We start from the raw sequence: 21,023 nt of genomic DNA on the forward strand, positions 1-21,023 counted from the left end.
CGGGGTGCCGCCACCAGTCCACTGGCCAAGGCGCTGCGGTTCGCTGAGAACAACCGCATTTGGCTTATGTTTAGCGCGTTGTAGGCACCAAAGGCAGAAGTTGTGGTGTCTACGTTAACATGCAAAATGAAATTTTACCTGCATGCCACGGTGACATTTAGAAAGATACAACCATTTAATACATACTTTTTCCGAACTCCGGCCAACCACGATTTAACGAGGTTTCACTGTACTACATTTTGAGGACATTATGTTATATAAACATTTTCTCCTTCGATCCTTGGGAGGGTTCCGAGGGCCTACAGAATGCAGTGGATGGTCCGTTGAATATTGTGAGCATAGCTAAATGTGACATTCTAAATGTCGCATCGGCGTTTGGTTGTGCCGTTTCGGAGATAATGTGGCTTGAAAAACAAGGCTCTTTCCTGATTTCCGCAAAATTTTTCACCACCTTTGCTGATACATCAACTTTTTTTAGAGCACTTCTACGTGGTTTTCAGTGATGATGTTTTGGAATCAGATAAAGAAAGGGGTTACTGAAACTGAAGATGTGATTTCCCATAAAATCAACTTTTTGACCATGTTTTGCAACACAAAAGCCTCATCACCCCTTAAGTTTACTATGCTTAAATCAGAATTTTCCGACATAGAAATAACATAGCATATATGATACATCCGGCACCGAAAAACTGAAGAACTAAGTGTTCACTGAGGCAAATTCAAAAATACTACACTAAGTGTGATGACATTCCAACATGGCCAATTGCTAATATGACACCCCCGTGACCTGACACAAAGGCCTTTCTTTTTATAGAAAAGTTTGACCCTCAGCATATACCGTCAGCTACTCAGTAAAGTCATGACAATGAGATGAAGACTCACTTCAACATCCTCTCCGAGTCGCAGGGTTGGGAACTCCAGGTGGCGTGTGCTTGTTGGCTTGTCAACTTTTGTATGCACTTGTGGAGGCTGCAAAATTTCAGAAATAAGGTTGCCAGAATCTGAACAACTTGTGCCAGCAGCAAAATGCACGAGACTTGGCATTCCCAAAGTTCTTGAACATTAGATCGACATTCTACTGGCTAAAATTTCTTTTTTTAACCCTCATGTAAGAATAAAGCCCCAAGTATCGGCTCGTATGTACAGTAACCCCTCGTTAAAACGAAATCACTTTACTCGAAATATCACTTTATTCTAAATTTCTTCCGGTACCGACCCAAACACATGCATTTTAAGCCGGATAACTCGAAGCACAAGAAGAGCTTAACCAGCTTAGAGTGAAGTGGCAAGCGGAGGCATCACCGCCGCCGAGTGGCAGCGACCCTTCTGCGCACATAGTGTCAAATTAATACCACTGACAAATTAGTACAATTAGCACAGTACTCTTGTAGTCTTCCGTGACCTCCGCATATGCCCCTATAAAAGCAGCCACTGCTTTCCCCTCCTCATTCACACTCCAGTCTGCGAGCCGTTTGGACACCAGTCACTTTTCTCACTCGTCTCGTGTCAATGCCCCGCCTCCTCGCTGCCACTTTTGACAAGGTTGCTTCTCCAAAGCTGCCCTCTTCCGGCCTGCCCTCCCGAGCACAATCTTCCACCAACGGGTGCCCTTCCGCGGTTTCTGCTTCTTGGTCTCCATAACTCCAATCACTTTTCTTCCACTACACATGAAGCCAATGCCAAGCCTGCCATTGCAACCGTCGCCATCACCAGCGCGCACTGACTAGGAAAGAGAGATGCCCCAATGACATTTTGAAGCTCCTGCCTTCTGCGTCGCCCGCCGCGTTCAGTCACTTTGGCACCGACGGCGCGTGCGTTTGGATCCATGCTGCAGGCCATGTGCTTGTGTGTTATTCGGAGTGCTTCATTAAATGTGCCTTGCATGTATGTTTGTGCTGTACAGTGATAAATGGCTCCCTAAGTCTCTGGGCGAAAGTGTCTGACTTTGGAGCAGAAGGTTCTGCTAATGAAAGAAGTGGAAAAAGGTGGCCAGCAGAAAACTGACATCGTGAAGGAATTCAGTGTACCACCCTCTACTTTATCAACTGCATTGAAAAACAAGGAAGCTGTGCTGGATGGCTTTGAAAAGACCTTCTCGGCAAAGAAAAGGAAAAATGCCAATTCAAAATACCCCGAAGAGGAAGGTGCACTTGTACAGTGGTTGAAGAACGCCAGGAGTGTAAATCTCCCTGTACAAGGACCTGCACTACTGCAAACGCCGAAGCTCTTGCCCTCCAAATGGGCCCTAAAGATTTCAAGTGCAGCAATGGCTGGCTTGAGCGGTTCAAGAAACGACACAGCATGACCTCGAAGTCGATCGTTGGAGAAAGCACATCCGTGAACCGTGACACTGTAGACGTAATGGCGCCAACATCGGCTTCAAGTTCTACTTGAAAAGTATGAAGACAAAGACATCTACAACCTAGATAGATGAGGCTGCATTTTCCCACAAGATGCTACTGAATCACACGTTCACTACCACTGGTGGATCCTGATCCTTGAAGAAAACAGCGCAAGGAGCTTGTCACGGTACTGTTTTGGTGCCAATGCAACAGGGGAGGACAAGCTTTCCTTTTTGATACTGGGGAAGGGGAAGAAGCCACAGTGCTTACGAAATGGAACTATTCCCAAGGAATGCATCTAAAGAAGTAATAAGCAAGCATGGATGACTGACGCTATTTTTGAAGGCTATGTGCAACTTCTGGATAGACGGTTTGACGCAAAGAATTAGCAAGTGCTTTTCATAATTGACAATTGACCGAGCCACGGGAAGATCGACAACCTCAAGGCAATCACTGTGAAATTTTTGCCTGCAAACACAACTGCGGTACTGCAACCAATGGAGCAAGACATCAATGAGACCACCTGGAAGCTGTACCGTAAGGCTCTTTTGCAGCGCATGCTCACAGCGTATGACGCCAGCATGAGGCACAACAATGATTTGCTTGATGCAATCCATTTGCTGAACTTTTCATGGAAAGAACTCACATCTTTGAAGGTCGCCAATTGCTTTGCACACACTGACACACCGTCGTCAGCAACCCTGATGATCACCAGCCTGACGATGACTGGACTTGCAGCGATCAGTACGAGGCTGTTCATAAAATTGCTGGCCAAGAGGTAGAAGGTGACTTCGAGACATTTGCGTTGGCCAACGTTGTTGCTCCCGTGGTCACCCCAGTGACGGATGCAAAGATACTATTGACACTGTTGGTAGCCCCAACGAGGACGAAGAACCGACGGACGAAAAGCCATGTGAAGTGCCAACTATGGTGCAGACGTGGGAGTACCTATGCCTTCTGTGAAATAAGGTTGAATGAATGCATGGGCGGCAACCACAGCCTCATGCAATGCTTGGTCAAATTAGAGCAGGGATTGCTTGTGCCCGGTAAGAACTTGAAACAGCCAAAGCTCACTGCCTTTATTGCACCTGAATAAAGTTTTTATTCACTGAATACATTGTACTTTGACTTCCTTGCAGTTGTGGCGCAATGAAAGCTTGACTGCTTTAGATTTTCTCGAGTGGTGGCTTATATCAAATTATTGATTGAAGTTAAAATTTCTATACACTTGCCGACCAATAATTCAGACATGCACGATTATTCGAACTGCTTTGCAGTACAGCACCGGTTCCATAGATTTAATAGGACTGATAACCAATTTTCATGGTACCCATCTTTTTTTAGTGCAATGGAAAGCCTACCGGTCAGAGTGCCTAATCATGCAGTGCTAACATGGAAAACAGCATGGAACATTTTTCATCAGAACTTCTCTATCAACAGTGAGGATGTAGATCTCTCTCTCTCTCTCTCATCTGCATCAAAGCCACAGAGCTTGCCGTGAAGCCAGGCTTTCAAGGGAGCAATTTAAGGGTTCCCCCTATACTGGGTTCTTAGCTTAATGCAATGCAAAGGTTTTGTCATTATCCATCACAGTCCGCAAGTCCGAGGCAAAAGAAGTGAAACTGCTCTCATCGACGAACAAGCATTCGCACTACACAGTGATGCTTGCATGCACTGCTGACAATTGAAAGCTTCTCCCGTTTATCATCTTCAAGTGGATGATGCTACCAGAAGAGGCTTTCCCATGAAACGACATTGTCCATGTGAACAAGTGGACGTCATGCTCAACAAGCCTTTTAAAGATTATATGCACGAACTGTAAGACCAGCGAATGGCCGGCGACAACCAAAGGACTCCAACCAGCAGGCTGCGCAGGCTGCCTCTCGCCCCTGTGAGCAGGTGGCTGTTCCAGGCTTGGTGCTCGCTGCCCGACGACATGGTAGTGTGCGTGTTCAAGAAATGCTGTATTAGCAAATCCCTAACAGCACCATGGACGGCATGTTGTGGGATGCTGCCAGCAATTAAGCAATCGTCTTTGGACGGAAGTTCTGACAGTTTGAACGAGTGAGCAGCAGACAAGCCAAGTGCCACCAGTGCATAACACAAAGTTTTGTGCATAATATTTTTTTTTTACTTTCTTGCCTCAAGGTAAAAGTCTCAAGCTATAATCAGCCTCGACCATATTCTGCATTACACAGCAAGTAAATCTGGAAGAGGTCTAGCCATCTATCCACAGTCTCAAACTAGGTTTTGTCTGTTTGGTGGTACCCCTTGAACCCGCAAGACCATAAGAGACACATTCAAAAGTTAACAAGCACGATAAATTCAGGCACTACATGTAACCGAGGAGCAATTATTTCTAATATTCAGTAACTGCTCAATTTTTCAAAATTCAGAATGCACACCTCTGCAACAGCAGACGGAGCTGGAGACTGTGCCTGCTGTGGACTAGCTTTAGGCCTGTTTGGAGAGTGGGGTGCTGGTTTGTCTTGGGGCCTTCTGGGCGAACCATCCTGCCCCAATTTTCCAAAGGCCCTGTCCTTTACTCCACCAGAGAACACCTAGTATGGAAGGAAGGGGGAAATAAAAGCAATAAGTTTGCTACACACAAAAAAATGCATGGAAAGAGCTGAAAGGTTGCTTGAGAGGTCAGCTAAGGAACAAACAAGGTAGGGCTGGCTGTGTATTACATCACATAACTACGAAGATTTCTTAATGAGAAATCCATGTGCATTTACTGAGTAGTTTTGTTCCACTTCTGGTGAATGACTCCATTCTACAATATTGCATGTTAGTTGATACCTTTAAGGGTACATACACAACAGAGTACATACAATGCACACATAAAGTAATTAGAAAAGTTTTATTGAAGTTTTCTGACACACGATCTAGTATCAGGCACAATGTGCTAAGCTAAACTGCCACAGTGAAAACGGCAGTCAAATGGTCCTGCAACTTCCTTTCTACCACAGTATCCCACTCTGAATTTTGAGCTATGGAACATTTACCATCTACTTTGCCATGCATTGTATAGACACAGAGCTAAACAACCTAATACAGTGCGACCTTATTAATTACATTTACTCCACACAAAACCGCTGCTTCTGCTGAATTCCTATGCTTGCTATAGCTAAAAACGCCAATGTGGCAAACAGTCAAAACCTGCCGTATTAAACACAGATGATTTTGCAATACCCTTTCTGGCCAGGGCCGTACCTTCCCAGAGTAATTGCAGGGCTCAAACTGAGTTTTACATTTTAGGAAACACTGCCCTAAACTAATATGGTGGTTTTGTGAAAAGTCTGCTTTAGTCACCATCTGCGGCTTAAATCCACAATTTTCCCGACTGTATTAATTACTGAAGTGCACCAACATAACGCACAGTTTTCTAGTGACGCTTCTGTTTACCTGCCATAACATCATATAAATTAAACCAATAAGCTTGGTCTCAACAGTTTTATTACAACGAAATCCTATTGTACAAAAAGGTCTAGGTAGTTTAAAAGAGTTGCCAGTAGGACTGTTCGCAGAAAGCTACATACATTGCCTTTCTGACTACTTGGCTTTTGAGGGGATGAGACTCTCTCCTTCTCAAGAACATCACTGCTTCTCTGACCACCTCGTTTCGGTGATGATATGCCCTTATCCTTCTCAGGCAGTTTGTTTCGAGGTGTAGGCAGCAAACTGCGAGAAACACGAAAAAGACAGTTCAATAAAAGGCATAAGTTGCTACACAAGAGCCCACAAACAGTAAAAACAAACATGATGTTTGCTGCAGTGGCTACGGCTGGCTTAATTCAGTGAGAACAGTGTTCAACGCATTCCTTATAACAACATCACATGATTATCTGATTGCCAAGGTACCAAATGGTCGTTCATCTTACAATGCTTCAGCTGTCATCATCCTCATATTTTTTTTAAAGGACCACTCTAAATCTTTTCCAGCCAACTCATCCAACCATCACTCTCCTCATTTTCCATTAAAAACAGACTGTCCCAATGCCACTGTCATATTTAGAGCCGCCTGCCCACCAATAAATATTTTCTTCAGAGCCAACAGGGAGGCAGCATTACAAGGCTCTGTGTCCTGCACTGAGCCCAAAACTGCAACTACTGGCAAGGTGACTGACGCACACAATCTCGTCACCTGCAGCTGTAAACTAGCCAATGGCTTTCTAAATGCAAAAAGCATAACACAGGGTATTACACAAAGCTGGCTGCCATCTTCACCACAAACCCTTATCTTTACCACAAAGTTTAAAAGATTAACACAGTATGCTTTGATTCTCCCTCGTATATCCCTTTTTTTCTGCTAATTACAGAGACACTAAACAAAAGTACTAAATTAGTTTAGACAACTATAGCATTCTTTTTAAAACAATCTATCTTCGTTAATTTCATGTAATAGGTTTAATAGCTTCTTTACAATACAGTGCATTCTATCTTTAGCAATAACAAGTCAACCAGACTCAAACCAAAGCCATCAAAATCCATGACGTCATGGAACTTCAAGGCAGCGTCCCAACCAGTCATTTGTTTTTACGTCTTTTCTGGCTTATCAAGCCTCCCTTTTTTAGTATTGCAGATACACAGTTTACCAATACACTTAAACTAACTTTCCTCTTCGGTGTCCTTATAATCATCTTGCAAAAGGAACTTTTCTGATTTAGAAGTCAACTTTCCAAGAATGCATTCTGCCAGCCTACTGGGATCAGAGCCAATTTTCACAGCAGCAAATACTAAAGAAATAAGCCCACTTAGGACAGATCAGAATCCTTTTTTCATCAGGTGAGCCGGCCAGGGATATAATCATCCACTGTGCTGTGGTCAATGAATCCTGTGCTATCAGGTTGGCCACGACTTCTAATGACTTTAATTCATGAAGAAATTGCAGTGACAAGCAGCTTATTGCCACTACATGACACAGTGCATGTCAATGTCATAACAATGTCAAGCGCACACGCACAGATTTTTTGTGAAGCTGTGAAGCAATTACCAAGTGAACTTCATAGTCAACATACCCTTTCTTTTGGCAAGTTTCCTTGTGTGAAGGCCAGTCCTTCAACTGACAATCTGGTGAGCAGTAGTATACCTTGCAAATGTGGCACAAGAATTCAGCTGAAAGAAAGACGCAACCATTTCACCACTGATGCTTTAAATTACTACTTTGCTTTGCTTCATTTCCTTAAATCAAATGGACAAGCCTAGCCAAGTCGTTCCACTAAAACAAATAAAACTGCAACCTTTACTATAAAAAAATAATGTATTTACTCGCGTAATGAACCCACTCACATACTGAACCAATCCCCCATTTTGTCCTTGAGAAAATACTTTTTTGTGTATGTATGTGAGGAGCATCTTACTTCAAAAGTTGGTGCGTAATATCTGTTCACTCTATTACGGCGTGATTTCCGGCGCTGTCGACGATTGCAATAATGTAAAATAATGCTGTTATACCTCAAAAAGTCTAAAGACAGTTTAAGAACCATGCTGAACAGTTGCCGGCGACGCGAGCGTGAATGATGTGGGTTACAAGTTAAAAATTGCACCTTTTAGTGGCACAGCGCCATCTGTCGAATGTGAAAAAAACTTCCTTGCTTATAGCACCATGCAAGCACGGTGGCATGCAAACGAAGCAGCAAACAACGTAAATTCACCGCCATTCCATCCCTGCTTCTGTTTGTGTTCTGCGGAGAACTTCCTTGGGCACCCGCTGTGTAAGCTACAATGGGATGGTACGCTAGCTATACGGGCAGTTTTAAATTCAAGGTTATTGAGCATGTGTCTGAGCATGGGAACCGTGCAGCTGGACAGCATTTCAGCGTTTCAGTGCATGCACACTACTGGCAAAAACAAGAGGATGAGCTTCGCGCTACAAAAAGCAAATTCCGCACATTTCGAGGCCCAACGCAAGGCAAGTTTCCTCTTGCAGAGAACGAAGTTCTGGAATGCCTATGTCAAGAGGCTCCAGAGTGAAGGCCGTGCAGCTAGCTGACTAAGAACCATGTGCGGCCCACTGCCAGATATCATGGCATTCCTGCTTGCAATTTTAAAGCCAGCAGCTGTTGGACAAGATTCGTGCGCCAAAATGGGCTGTGCCTTAGAAGGCACATGACATTACCGTATTTACTCGCGTAATCGCACTCATGAAATAATTGCACCCCTGAATTTTGTTGTCAAAATTGAATTCCTTTCTTTTCCGTGTTATGATCGCACCTCGAACTTGCCGCAGCGATATGTCGTGTGCCAAGTCTGGCTTATGATAATAGCGCTTACCATCTGTTGAATGCTGTCGAATGCTACGCAAACGACTCTTCAAGACATACCAAGCGGACTGCACACACCAAACATTCTTAAGCAGATGCCCCATTTTATTCCTTTCATCACTTTCCACACTTCCATGAAAAAAAAAAGCTACAACCAAACTTGCCCTGGCTTTATTATTTGTAGGCTTTATAATGGCTGTGGTCAACAACAACAACAAAAAAGGCGCCTTTCGATTCTTCTCGTTTGCACTCGTGGGCATGCAACAAATCGCGAGCAGAAATGATAGTAGCCACGTTTACACCGATACATTAGAAGTGCATCCTATTCATATGCCGATGCTTGTAACACAGCTAAGATATTCGCCCACCATTAGCGGAAACATGCCGCATTAGGATAGTAGTGAAGACAAATGCTGCCGTTTCTGCAGCATACCCACCAGGTGTTTCTATATCACTGGCAGCTAAGCACGCCTATCTCTGTTTCTCTCCCCTCAAAGTGGACATGGCTACGTTATTGCCGCAGACTTGTCGATATTAACAATATTATTCAATACTGATACGGAAGAAACTGCTTCAATGCGCGTAATGTACTCACGAAAAGAAAAAAAAAATCTAGTTCGGCTTGCTCCAAGGGCAACAATGGAAAAACCCTCAGAAGACTGGAGGGAACTGTAGCGCAAATCACGAGGCTAATCAGAAGGATAGCAAACAAACATAACGGGATGAGAGAGGAAAACACGATCAGGTTAATACAGGCCTTTGTAATAAGTAGAATAGTATACGTAGTGCCGTACTTGAAATGGAAGGTCACGGAAAAGATCAAACTAGAATGCCTCATTCGGAAAATATACAAACTAGCCATAGGGGTAGCGATCAGCACCAGCACGGACAAGTTGCTACAATTAGGCCTACACAACACGATAGACGAGCTCACGATAGACGAGCGCAATGTACGGCACAATATGAACGCCTCTCTAAGACTAGAGCAGGCAGACACATCCTAGAGAGACTAGACATAGGTTACCACACACAGCACGGTGTCAAGGTGGACAAGCCGAGAGAGACGAAAGAAACAATGGTAATACCCCCCATACCAAAGAATGTGCACCCAGAACACAATAAGGACAGACGAGAGAACAGTGCGAAGCAGACACAGAAGTTTGGCAGCGACAAGGACGCAGCCTTCGTAGACGCGGCTCAATACAGTTGCAGATGGGGGTTTACGGCAGCCGTAATCGATAGCGAAAAACAGTGCATGACGTGCGCAACAATACGCACAAGTAACGAGACAGCGGAAGAAGTAGCCATAGCACTCAGAGTAGCTCAGACTAACAACCGTGATAGTCAGCGACTCCCAGAGGGCAATAAGAAACTTTGCCAATGACCGAATCTCCCCGGAGGCACTACGCATTCTTTTTGCAGGAGGCCAAAGTTGCAAAAGAAAGATATACATCATATGGACACCCGCTCAAACCCTTGCGAAGGACGGCAACAACGAGGCGGTACACGACACAGCTCGAGGGCTTACGGACCGAGTCGTAGTCGCAAGCGAAGCCCCGGCACCCTTCGGACGCAACGGTGCGGCAAATGAGTGGGAGTGGGAGGACAGGATGACCACATATAATGACATCACGAAACACTATAGGTTACAGAGGGGCATATTCCCATGACCTCACGCAAATTGACAAAAAAGAAGTCTGTCGCATGGCGGCAGTTACAAACTAGGACGTATCCGAATCCTGCGCTCTCACATATCATATATCCGGATATGTATCAAACGGACAAATGCAACACGTGTGACTCCAGAGCCACTCTGGAGCATATATTATGGGAATGCCGAGAATTATATAACAATAACGAGATCGCGGCCTCTAGCAACAGCCTTTGCACGTGCTGGGAAGCTGTGCTGCTCAGCCCTGCCCTCGAGAATCAACTATGGGCCGTTCAGCGGGCCTAGAATGCCGTCAGGACCCACAAACTCCTGGCGGGGCCTAGGCGGGGCCCTTGGCCCTTCCCACCAACTCGCAGGGCACGTAATAAAGTTATTTCCTACTCCTCCTCCTCAGCTTGCTCTGCCAGCCGCCATTTTTGTTTAGGTGTCCCGCACTGTTACAGCGACAGCCACCTGTTTGTTGATCTGTTGTCATCCCGCAGCAAATGCGAGATGAAACAATTTTTTTTTTCTTTTCGCGAGAAATTTAGCACGTATAATGATCGCAGCCGTGAATTTGCGGCAATTTTTTATGACAAAAAAGTTCGATCATTATGCGAGTAGATACGGTATACTAACGTTTGCCAGCAGACTGTGAAATGGCTGACAATCGCAAAGAAACAGCAAGTAACATCAGTGAGGAGAGTGACAACAGTGCTGGTTGCGAGTAGGAGCACCAACAAATGACCGGCTAGTGACATGACTAAGAAAACTTTGTTATATATGTTGTGTACACGCTTTTACAAAAAAGGTAAAGTTTAATAGCAAGCTTCTTATCTACATCGTGATATGAAATTTCAACTCTTATAAATCTGTTGTAACTTTTTTACCTCCCACGTAATGAACCTGCCCCCCAAGTTGATGATCACTTTTCTGGGGAAAAAATAAATAAAGATAAAATATAAAAAATGTGGGTTCATTATGCGAGGAAACACGATAATTTGCAACACTGGCACTTCTGCAATTTCTTACGAGAGGAAGGCTCTGACACTCGCAAGTGAAAGCAACAACTGTCAACATGTCAAGCAGAGAAACAAGAGGAAAGCAGTGCTCACCAAATTCGCCACAGTAGACACATTTCTGATCGGGCAGTGTCGCAAGGTCGCGGGCAATCACAGTGCGCGTCTGCTCTCCACTAGCATTGCCTGTGATGACGACCTGCAAATTCTTTTCAACAAGACCACTGTCACCGCTCGGAAATGATCGGCAGGTCTTAAAGGAGTCATCTGACGAGCTGCTGCTGCTGCTGCATCGACTACTGCAACCGCTACTGCTGCTACTGCTGCTGCTGCTGCTACTGTAGACACGCCGCTCGCCAGGGCGGGAGCCCACATCTACACGAATACTTTTCAACTGCAAAGTGCAGAAAGGAAACCCCGTAGAGCAATCAAGACAGCAAAATGCACTATATTGGCAAAAATATATTCGGCATATATATGCATTTTTTCATTCCTGTAAAGCACATCCTAAAAATTAATCAGGACCTATGCTGGTTTTTATAAAGTTTGTCCAGAGCCTGAGCACATCTATTCATCCATAACTTGAATGTTTCCTAGACATGCCTACTTTACATCATAGCTTGGGGTTCTTTTGTTCAATGAAAGTTACTGTATGTCCCGTCATGGCTCGTTCAATTTGTCCTATGAAAGTACAAGCTTGCAAGAAGACAATCTCAAGTAAAACGCAACTTTAGTAAGACTTAATGCAGCGTTTATAAAATTTTGTAATAAGCCAAATTGGTAAACTTAATAAAAAAATTCTGGAGAGTTGGCAGGTATACACTTCTGCGTTTCCCTTCAAATAGCCTCCACCCCTTTTTTTTCTTTAAGGTTAAGCTTCAAAACTGTCCCCTTACACTCCCTCCCAGTCTCTCTCCTTCCTCCATGAAGAAATGTGTTGCCACAATCTTGTAACAATATAAATTATGTTGGCTCTGATGGTAGGTCATTGCCCATACTGTAAATGTGATTCTGGTTTCATGTCCAACTCTAAAATGCAGGCAAACCCATTAACACAGAAGAAGTGGTGTGCTTTGAATTGGAGAAATATGGTAACTCCAGGAAATGTTTCCAGTGGCAATTCTAAGTGAAGCCTATTAATTAAAGCTGGTTCCTCACAAATACACCAAAGTAACTTACATCTTCAGGTGGAAAAGGCGAAGAAGAAATCCCTTTCCCTGCAACAGAAGATGTAATAAAATAAGCAAGTGAGCAAACGCAGCAATGTAACGCTTTCACAAGTGCATTATTTTATGCAAATTCAGAAGAACTGGGTTCCGGCAACAATTTGCACTTACGAAGCCACGCACCTAAGTACACACAGCAATACAAATGAACAACAGGAAAACAGCGCCATTTTCCCCTACCTCTGCCAGCACCTGGTGGAGGACTGATGTATGAAGGCACACCATATCTTTCCTCAATCCTCCGACGTACGTCATCCAGCTCTTCCTGTGTGAACGCAATAAACATGTGTGACACACAGGGTAAACATGACATAACCATAGTTGCACTGCTTTTACTGTTGCCTTAATCCACAGTTGGCATGTTTTGATTCTGTGAGATCCCAAACTAAATTATGTGCAATGACCCCAACCCCACTGGTGAATTCAGAGGAGGGAGGGCACTGGGGGAGTCAGTGCCCTCCAGACGCGCACCGTGATTGCCTGCGACCTTGCGACACTGCCCGATCAGAAGTGTGTCTACTGTGGCCTCTGCCAGGACATTAGCACTGCCACCCCCCACCCCCCCATTTGCCTTTCCCCCACCTCTACCAACTGAATACAGTACGTGGCTTCAAATTGCATTTAAAAAGCAATGGTTAAAAATGAAAACTATGATTATTACTGGAGTTTAAACACCACAAGTTTATTGTGCTACAAATGCTGAATTAAGCAACCAACAGCTCAGTTCTGCAAAGCAACCCCCACGACAACACTTACCTTCTTTTTAGCGTCAAACCTAAACCTGTCCGAGAGTGACATGCTGGCTATATTCACTTTCAAATGGAATGGAGGTTTCCCGTGGAATTTTGAAATTGCAGCAAGGGCTTCTCTTGTTGACCGGAAATCCACGAATCTACAAAAGAAAAGAACATTTTTTAACCCTGAAGCCTTCCACATCACTTTTCTTATTGACGAGTTCAATCTAGATACATGGGAAAGGAGAAATAGTTTTTCTTGGCAACCAGTGCACCACATTTGATGAAGTTTGTTACATTTAACAGAAAAAGGTAAAAACTAGTGATTGATGGTTGCGAATTTCTTCATTTAGGTCATCAAACTTTTATTTAAAAATTCATTACCTAAATAAAAATCTAAAAAAAAAATATGAAGTTTACAACTTTGTAACTCAGCAATGAAAAATGATATCACAATTGTCTAAATTGCACCTAATCGTACATCTAACGCTGACAACATTGATATATTATGCATAGCTTTCAAATAGACCACTCATTTGTGAGTTCAACTCTTGCAGAACACTTGTAAACAATGTAACAACTTCACGTTAAGACATAAATTGACATATCAAATTTGTCCACTTTGGATGCGCTAATGGATGGGGTTTACAGAACTGTAATATCTATTCTAGGAGCAGAGCTACAAAAGTGTAAACTTTATGCTTCAATATTTTTCAAGCTTACAAATTTTTGAAAACTCCAATGAAAAAAAGGCAGGCCCTAAATCGAAATTCCGGTTCCAACAATAACCAGAATTTAACTTTCTCTCTCAAATGCAACAAACTTCATTAATATCGCACCAGTGGTTATCTCAGAAAAGAGTTTCTGCATTTTACGTGAAATTTAATAGGCAGCGTCAAAGTTTCGCCCGAGCAAAAGCTTCCTTTAGGAGGAAGATTTAGTTCATGAGTTCCTGTCTAAGTACATCGGACTAGAGAAACAGTTTTTCTCGGCAACCATTACACTGATTTTTAAGGTATGCTGCACTTAAAAAGTAAGAAAATCTAGTAAATCTATAAAGTAGATTTTCAGGTCATGCTATCAGATGCACTTAGAAAATTTTAGAAGAAGTCTCCTATACATTGTAACAATGTCACGTACGCTACAAATTCATAAATCACATTTGTCCACTTAAGATACTCTTACGGATGCAATGTACAGAACTTAGATATGCGTTTCTAGTGCAGAGTTACAGATGTGTAAGCACTGTCCTTGAATTTTTTAGAACTTATCGTTTTTCAGCAATCTTTATAAAAACATAGGAAGTTCTAAATCAAAGTTTTACTTCAAAATGAAGGTTCACAGAACACATGATAGGTGCAAAGAAATGCAAGCTCAGTGATGGAAAAATCCAGGCTTAGCGAGAACAGTCTCCAGCTCGCGCCTCTTGCATGGTTTTGGCAATGCGGCTTCGGAGAGTGCATCTTCTTCGCTAAGCATGCATTTTCTCCACTACTTTACTTCCTATAGTTGCTAGAATATAACTTTGTTTCTCAAACGCAACAAATTTCATTCAAATCAGTCCAGCCACTGTCGAATGGAAGCACTTCTGCATTTTACATGCACTTGCATAGAAAAGTTAGAGTTTGCCCCCTGAACTAAAGCTTTGTCTTAAAGGCCAACTGCAAAGAAATTTTGGACTATATAAAAAGCATAGTTTAAGATAATATAGATATAGAGCAGCCTATAATATAGATAATATAGGTATTGTGTACATAATATCCATGAACACAGGATAAATACATGAACCTGGGGATGCAGCACCTCTGAAAATATCCCAACACTGAAAGGGTTAAGGGAGTAACCGCAACAACACGATAAAGAAAATGGCACAAGCACAAGAAGAGATGAAGTGCAAAAAGGTATGAACTTCAGCTGGTTGGTATCCCGAAATATGGCAAATAGAAGAGTACAGGAGTGGCACCCCTAGTTCTGTCCTCTCTCTTTCTTCTAACGTACTTGGTACATTTATTTCCATCGTGAAAGGCTATCTTTAAGCTAAACAGAAGCAAGCCAGTACTCACCCGACTGTCTTGTCTGGGTATTCTGGCTTTGGCTGGAGTTTCTGAGCACCAAGCACTTTCCCACAGCCAGAAAACAAATTCCTAAGACCAGCCTGAAATCAACATTTTCTGCACATCAATACAAAATGCACTTGCCTCGATGTTCAGCATATTTTTTCGTTCATACTAAACAATGAAAATACTGTTACGTGGATGTTGCCCCACCCCCCACCCCCCTTCTTCCTTCCTCTCCTTTTATCCTTCCATAACAGCTCTCCCGGGTGCTGAAGCGCTGTCTCAAAGAATTGCGAGCAAAGTATGGCTTCAGCCACGTAACGTGCAAGATGTCAACAGGCGTCGGACTTGAGCATGAATCAAACTGTAACAGCAAAATTTGGAACTGACGTCGTTAACTTGACGTAGGACTTCATAAGGCCCTGTGTAGCGACAGAGAAGCTTCTGGGAAAGGCCAACCCGACAACATGATGACAAAAGGAGCACCCAAGCACCTAGGACGAACTTAACATCCCGATGGCACGGGTCATAACAATCTTTTTGTATATGCTGCGAGGCTAATAAACGAAATCGGGTGACTTGATGCACCATGCAAGCGTGATCGATGACTTCACAAGCATACTCAATTGGAACACTGGGCACAGAAGGGAGGATGATGTCAAACGGCAATGTGGCGTCACAATCGTACAAAGATAAAAGGGTGAATATCCTGCAGTGTCATGTCGGGATGAGTTATACGCGAATGTCACGTAGGCCAGCATGGCGTCGCAGTCGCGGTGATCGTTAAAGAAGTACATTGACGGCATATTTTATATGAGTGTTCGGTTGAGACATTCCGTAAGATCGTTCGTTTCTGGGTGGTAGACAGTGGACAACTTGTGCTCGCTCAGTGGCACAAGAGAGGAGGAGGTCGTCGACAACTCGAGACAAGAACGAGTGGCCACGGTCTAAGTAACTGTTCGTTTCTGGGTGGTAGACAGTGGACAACTTGTGCTCGCTCAGTGGCACAAGAGAGGAGGAGGTCGTCGACAACTCGAGACAAGAACGAGTGGCCACGGTCTAAGTAACTGTCGAGGTGCACTGTGGTGGAGAATGACGTCGTGAAGGAGAAAATCCGCGACGTCTGTTGTGCAACTAGTCGGCAACGCCTTTGTGATTGCGTAGCGTATCGTGTAATCAGTAGCGACGGTGATCCATTTATTCCCTCTAGTCGTCGGAAAAGGGTCAAGCAGGTCAAGGCCTATGCAAAAGAAAGGTTCAGGTGGAACTTCCAATTGGATGGAGTCGTCTGACAGGTGGCAGGGGAGGTTTCTTCCAGCGCTGACACAATTCGCAAGTTGCGACATGATGCACAGAGCGGTAGAGACCCGGCCAGAAGAACCGGTGTCGTATGCAGTCGTATGTACGTCCCGCCGTTGGTGCATCATGAAGTTGTTCGAGAGCAACGGATCCCAGATGACGAGGAAAGGCAAGGAGGAACTCAGGGCAGACAGGGTTTATATTGCGGCGGTAGAGAATGCCATCGTGCAGCAGGAACATACAGCACATGCCGTTGGTGCTGCCAGATTGCACTCCAGTGATGATGGACTGTAAGGATTCGTCGCATTATTGTTCAGCATGCATGTCGGTCATGTCAGTAAAAGCCATCACGCAGGTTACCAGATCATGTGCAGCAGGATCAGGAGTATCCACAGTGTGACGAGAGAGGCAGCCAGCGTCCTTGTGGAGGCGTCCAGAGTTGTAATTGACAATAAATGAAAATTCCTCGAGCCACAAAGCCCAGCGACCAAGCCTTCCTGTCGGGTCCCGGAGGGAAGACAGCCAGCAGAGTGCATAGTGGTCTGTAGCGACCGAAAACGTGCAGCCATACAAATATGGCCGGAACTTGGTGACAGCCCAAACTAAAGCCAAGCACTCCCGCTCGGTGATGGAGTAACTGCTCTCAGAAGGTGACAGCAGGTGACTGGCGTAAGCTATCACGCGCTACGTATCATTCTGTTCGGTGAGGACAGCGCAATGCGCCGATATTGTGGCCACTTGCGTCAGTGTGGACTTAGGTCGATGGAGCTGGATTAAAGTGGGCAAGTATGGGAGGGGTGGTCAGAAACCCGATGAGAGCGGCGAACACGTGAGCCTGCTCCGGGCCCCATGAGAATGGCATGTTCTTTAGAAGATCTGTCAAAGGCCGAGTAACGTCGCCGAAGTCTTTGACAAAACGGCGAAAGTACGAACACAGGCTGACAAAGCAGCGCATGTCAGAAGCAGAACGTGGCACAAGGAAACTACGAACGGTGTTAACTTTTTCCAGATCTGGTTGTACACCAGATAGATGCGTCAACAAGGTGTCCCAACACGGTAATCTAACAGTGCCCGAATTTACATTCCGTGGAGTTCAGTTGGAGGCCGGCTTTTCAGAAGACCTCAACAATGGGAGCGAGTCAAGTAAGGTGGCTGCTGAACGTGGGAGAAAAAACAATAACGGCATCAAGGTAACAAAGACAGGTGGTCCATTTGTAGCCTCGCAGAAGAGAGTCCATCATACGTTCAAATGTCGCAGGAGCATTGCATAGACCAAAGGGCATGACTTTGAACTGATATAAACCATCCAGCGTGATGAAGGCCATCTTGTCGTGGTCCATTTCATGAACTGAAATCTGCCAGTAGCTGAATCGAAGATTGATGGACAAGAAGTATTTAGCTTCGTGCAAGCAGTCCAAGGCGTCATCGGTGCGTGGTAGTGGGTAGACGTCTTTTCTCGTGATCTTGTTTAAGCGGCGATAATCAACGCAAAAACGCCAGGTACCATCTTTTCTTCTTTTTTTTTTTCACGAGGACAACAGGCGAAGCCAAAGGGCTCTCTGATGGTTCAATGATCCATTTGCGGAGCATTTTGTCTGCTTCTGATTGAATGACTCGATGTTCAGCATGCAATACACAATAGGGACGACGACAAATACGGTTTGTGCTTCCAGTGTTTATACAGTGGTGAACAACAGATGTTTAGCCTAAAGGCCTGCCCCCGAAATCAAAGATGTCACTGCACGATTCAAGCAGGAGACATATGTCCATTGCGTGTGCGGTCCAATCATTTTCCTAAAGTCATTCGTTAAGGAACCAGAGCTGTGAGCTGCAACTGGCGCTAATAAACCACCCTCTGCATTCAGACTCTCAACGTCAAATTTGGAACTACTAGAAACACTGGCCAGGAAGATGCCGGCCGGAATCACTTGAGGGCACAGGCTGAAATTCAGAAGCGGCAGAACGACGTCATTATTAGTAACCGTGACCAGCAACATTCCGGTTCAAAAGCACGTCGACGTTGGGGCGAAGCACATATTCACCGTTAGGAGCCTGTGGCTGGGCGGTCAACGTGACATAAGTAACTGCCTCGGGTGACAGACTCACATCGTGAAGCAAGCACAAGTGCGGTGGGGCGGTGCTCGGAGCATCGGCGAGTTAAGGTAGTTCCAACTGAAGAACGCCGGTTGCGCAGTCGATGAGAGCAGAATGATTTGATAAAAAGTCCAACCCAAGGATAACGTTGTGAGGGCAGTTGTCGATCACAGCAAAGAGAACAGAAGTAGGGCAGCCAGCTATACCTAAACGCGCAGTACACTTTCCGAGAACAACCAGCACACCCCCGTCAGCCACATGAAGCACTCTGGCAGCTGCTGAGGTGAGGACCTTCTTTAAACGCCTACACAGGCTAGCACTCATCATAGATACGTGGACTCCAGTGTCGACGAATGCTTGGACAGGTATGCCGTCTATTTTAACGTCAATTACACTTCTCTTTGTGGGCACAGACAGAGAATTTGCTGCAGCAGTAGGCAATGCAGCACCACCTCTGAGGGCTGCATTTCTTAGTTCTCCGAACGGGTGCGGCCAAAAGCCACAGGGGACGAAAGGCGACGTCGCTGCGGCGAATGAGAAGATGGGTGACGTGTTTGCGGTGAACGAGACTGGTGTCCGCGCGGTGATGGCGAGCGACTGTACCATGTGTTCTTAGCAGAGTTGTCTGCGCTGTTAGACTCGGCGGTGGGCAAAACATTGCGGGCATTTCCATAAAAACGGCTCAGGTTGGTCGGCGTGCGAGGTGTTGAGGGCCACGAGTTGCGACAGTATCGGGCGACATGACCAATGCGACAGGTGAAACATATTGGCTGGTCGTCCACAGTTGTCCACTGAGTCAGGTTGTGATAACGCGGAGAGAAGCGTAGGGGTGGAGCGAAAATAGTAGAAGGGCGTTCGTTAGCTCTGGGGTTGGCGACAACACAGACAGAATGTAAACCAATGTTTTCAAGCTCCTGGCGAATGATGGCTTGTACGAAAGGAATTGAAAAAGGGGTAGTATCAGGGCTACGTGAACTGAAACTGCGGGTGCCATTGCATCCAGTTCACGTCAAACTATTCGCACCACGTCCTCTGATGGCGGCGCATGCTGTTGTGCGGGTGGATCTTTGCAAGTCAATGTTGCGGCAGTATTGGGAAGTCTGGCGAATGGTTGCAAGACTCGTCGGCTTTTGGCCTGCGCGAATTGTCGGCACTTTTTGATGATAGTATCAATTGTCGAGCAGCTTTTACGTATGAGCATCGTCAACAATGCCCTTCAGCACATGCCCGCCCTTCTCAGTTTCTGTCATGTCGTGATCGGCTTTACGACGAAGTGCCAGCACATCCTGGATGTACGAGAGATAGGACTCTATGAGGATTGGGCACGGGAGGCCAGTTCCTGCTTTGCGGCAATTTTACAGCCGCCTTGTTTACCAAACAACTCTGTCAATTTCTCTTTGCATTGGTCCCAGCTCGTTAGCTCCTCTTCGTGGTTTTCGTACCTCACCTTTGCCATGCCTCTTATTAAGTAGAACAACATGTTAGCTAGCATGAGCGTAGGGTCCCACCTGTTGATTCCACTCAAGCGTTCGTACATCGCCACCCACTCCTCAATGTCGGCGCCATCGGTCCCGCAGAAAGTTCCAGGGTCCCTGGGTTGCACAACCACAACCGAAGGAGGACAGCGACATAGCTGGCAACAGTGGCATTGGAGGCGGCAACGACATTGATCCCGCATGCTCACAGTCATTCAAGATGGGGATGGAGATGCGACATCCACTGCGGAGCTCTGTTTCCAGCCGTAGTACCCAGCACCTTTCACCAATATGTTACAGGGATGTTCGGAGTATAGAAAGACTGTATTTACAGTATATACACAAGCAGAGTCAGTGTAGTTAAAGATGTCTGACCAGCAACAACACACTGCAGCCAGCATCTCGCGATCCTTCTTCTTCCTACCTCTTCTTTTATCCTTCCGCAACAATACATTGCTAAATACAATTTGTTCATCCACAAAGTCAGGTTTACACAAACTTCAATTATTACCACAGGAGTCGGCTATTCCAAATACAGTCTATGCTCATTACAACGGACCCACATACAACAGACTCGGATATAACGAGCCATATTTCAGCCTTAGTTTGTTCTGCCTATTATATTAATGCAACGAACTTCACTTTCAACGGACCACACTACAATGAACTATTGGCTACAGCGGCCGAAATTAGCCGCAATTTTTGTCAAAACCGGGCATATAAAACGAATTTTTGCCGTGTCGACAAGGGCTGGCAACTGATTTGCGAGGGTCAGCCAAAGACCACGACTCGACATATTGCACGCGAAGGAGGGAGGAAAGCGGGGTGGAAGCACACTGTCTTTCACGCTCAAGGCACGG

General features: G+C 45.1%; 1 protein-coding gene across 1 annotated transcript in view; it reads right to left on the reverse strand.

The window, feature by feature from the left end:
• Positions 1-21,023, reverse strand: part of LOC126541390 (tudor domain-containing 6-like) — an 80,212-nt gene that overhangs the window by 50,277 nt on the left and 8,912 nt on the right. The window contains exons 4-12 of the mRNA XM_055076606.1: positions 15,302-15,393; positions 13,261-13,396; positions 12,685-12,769; positions 12,458-12,495; positions 11,375-11,672; positions 7,364-7,460; positions 5,885-6,026; positions 4,748-4,903; positions 883-969 (exon numbers count right to left, since the gene is read on the reverse strand). Of these exons, the coding sequence (XP_054932581.1) occupies positions 883-969; positions 4,748-4,903; positions 5,885-6,026; positions 7,364-7,460; positions 11,375-11,672; positions 12,458-12,495; positions 12,685-12,769; positions 13,261-13,302 (945 nt within the window). The 5' untranslated portion in view covers positions 13,303-13,396; positions 15,302-15,393. The remainder of the gene's footprint in view (positions 1-882; positions 970-4,747; positions 4,904-5,884; positions 6,027-7,363; positions 7,461-11,374; positions 11,673-12,457; positions 12,496-12,684; positions 12,770-13,260; positions 13,397-15,301; positions 15,394-21,023) is intronic.

The sequence above is a fragment of the Dermacentor andersoni genome, chromosome 2, assembly GCF_023375885.2.
Source record: "Dermacentor andersoni chromosome 2, qqDerAnde1_hic_scaffold, whole genome shotgun sequence".
NCBI classification, from domain to species: domain Eukaryota; kingdom Metazoa; phylum Arthropoda; class Arachnida; order Ixodida; family Ixodidae; genus Dermacentor; species Dermacentor andersoni.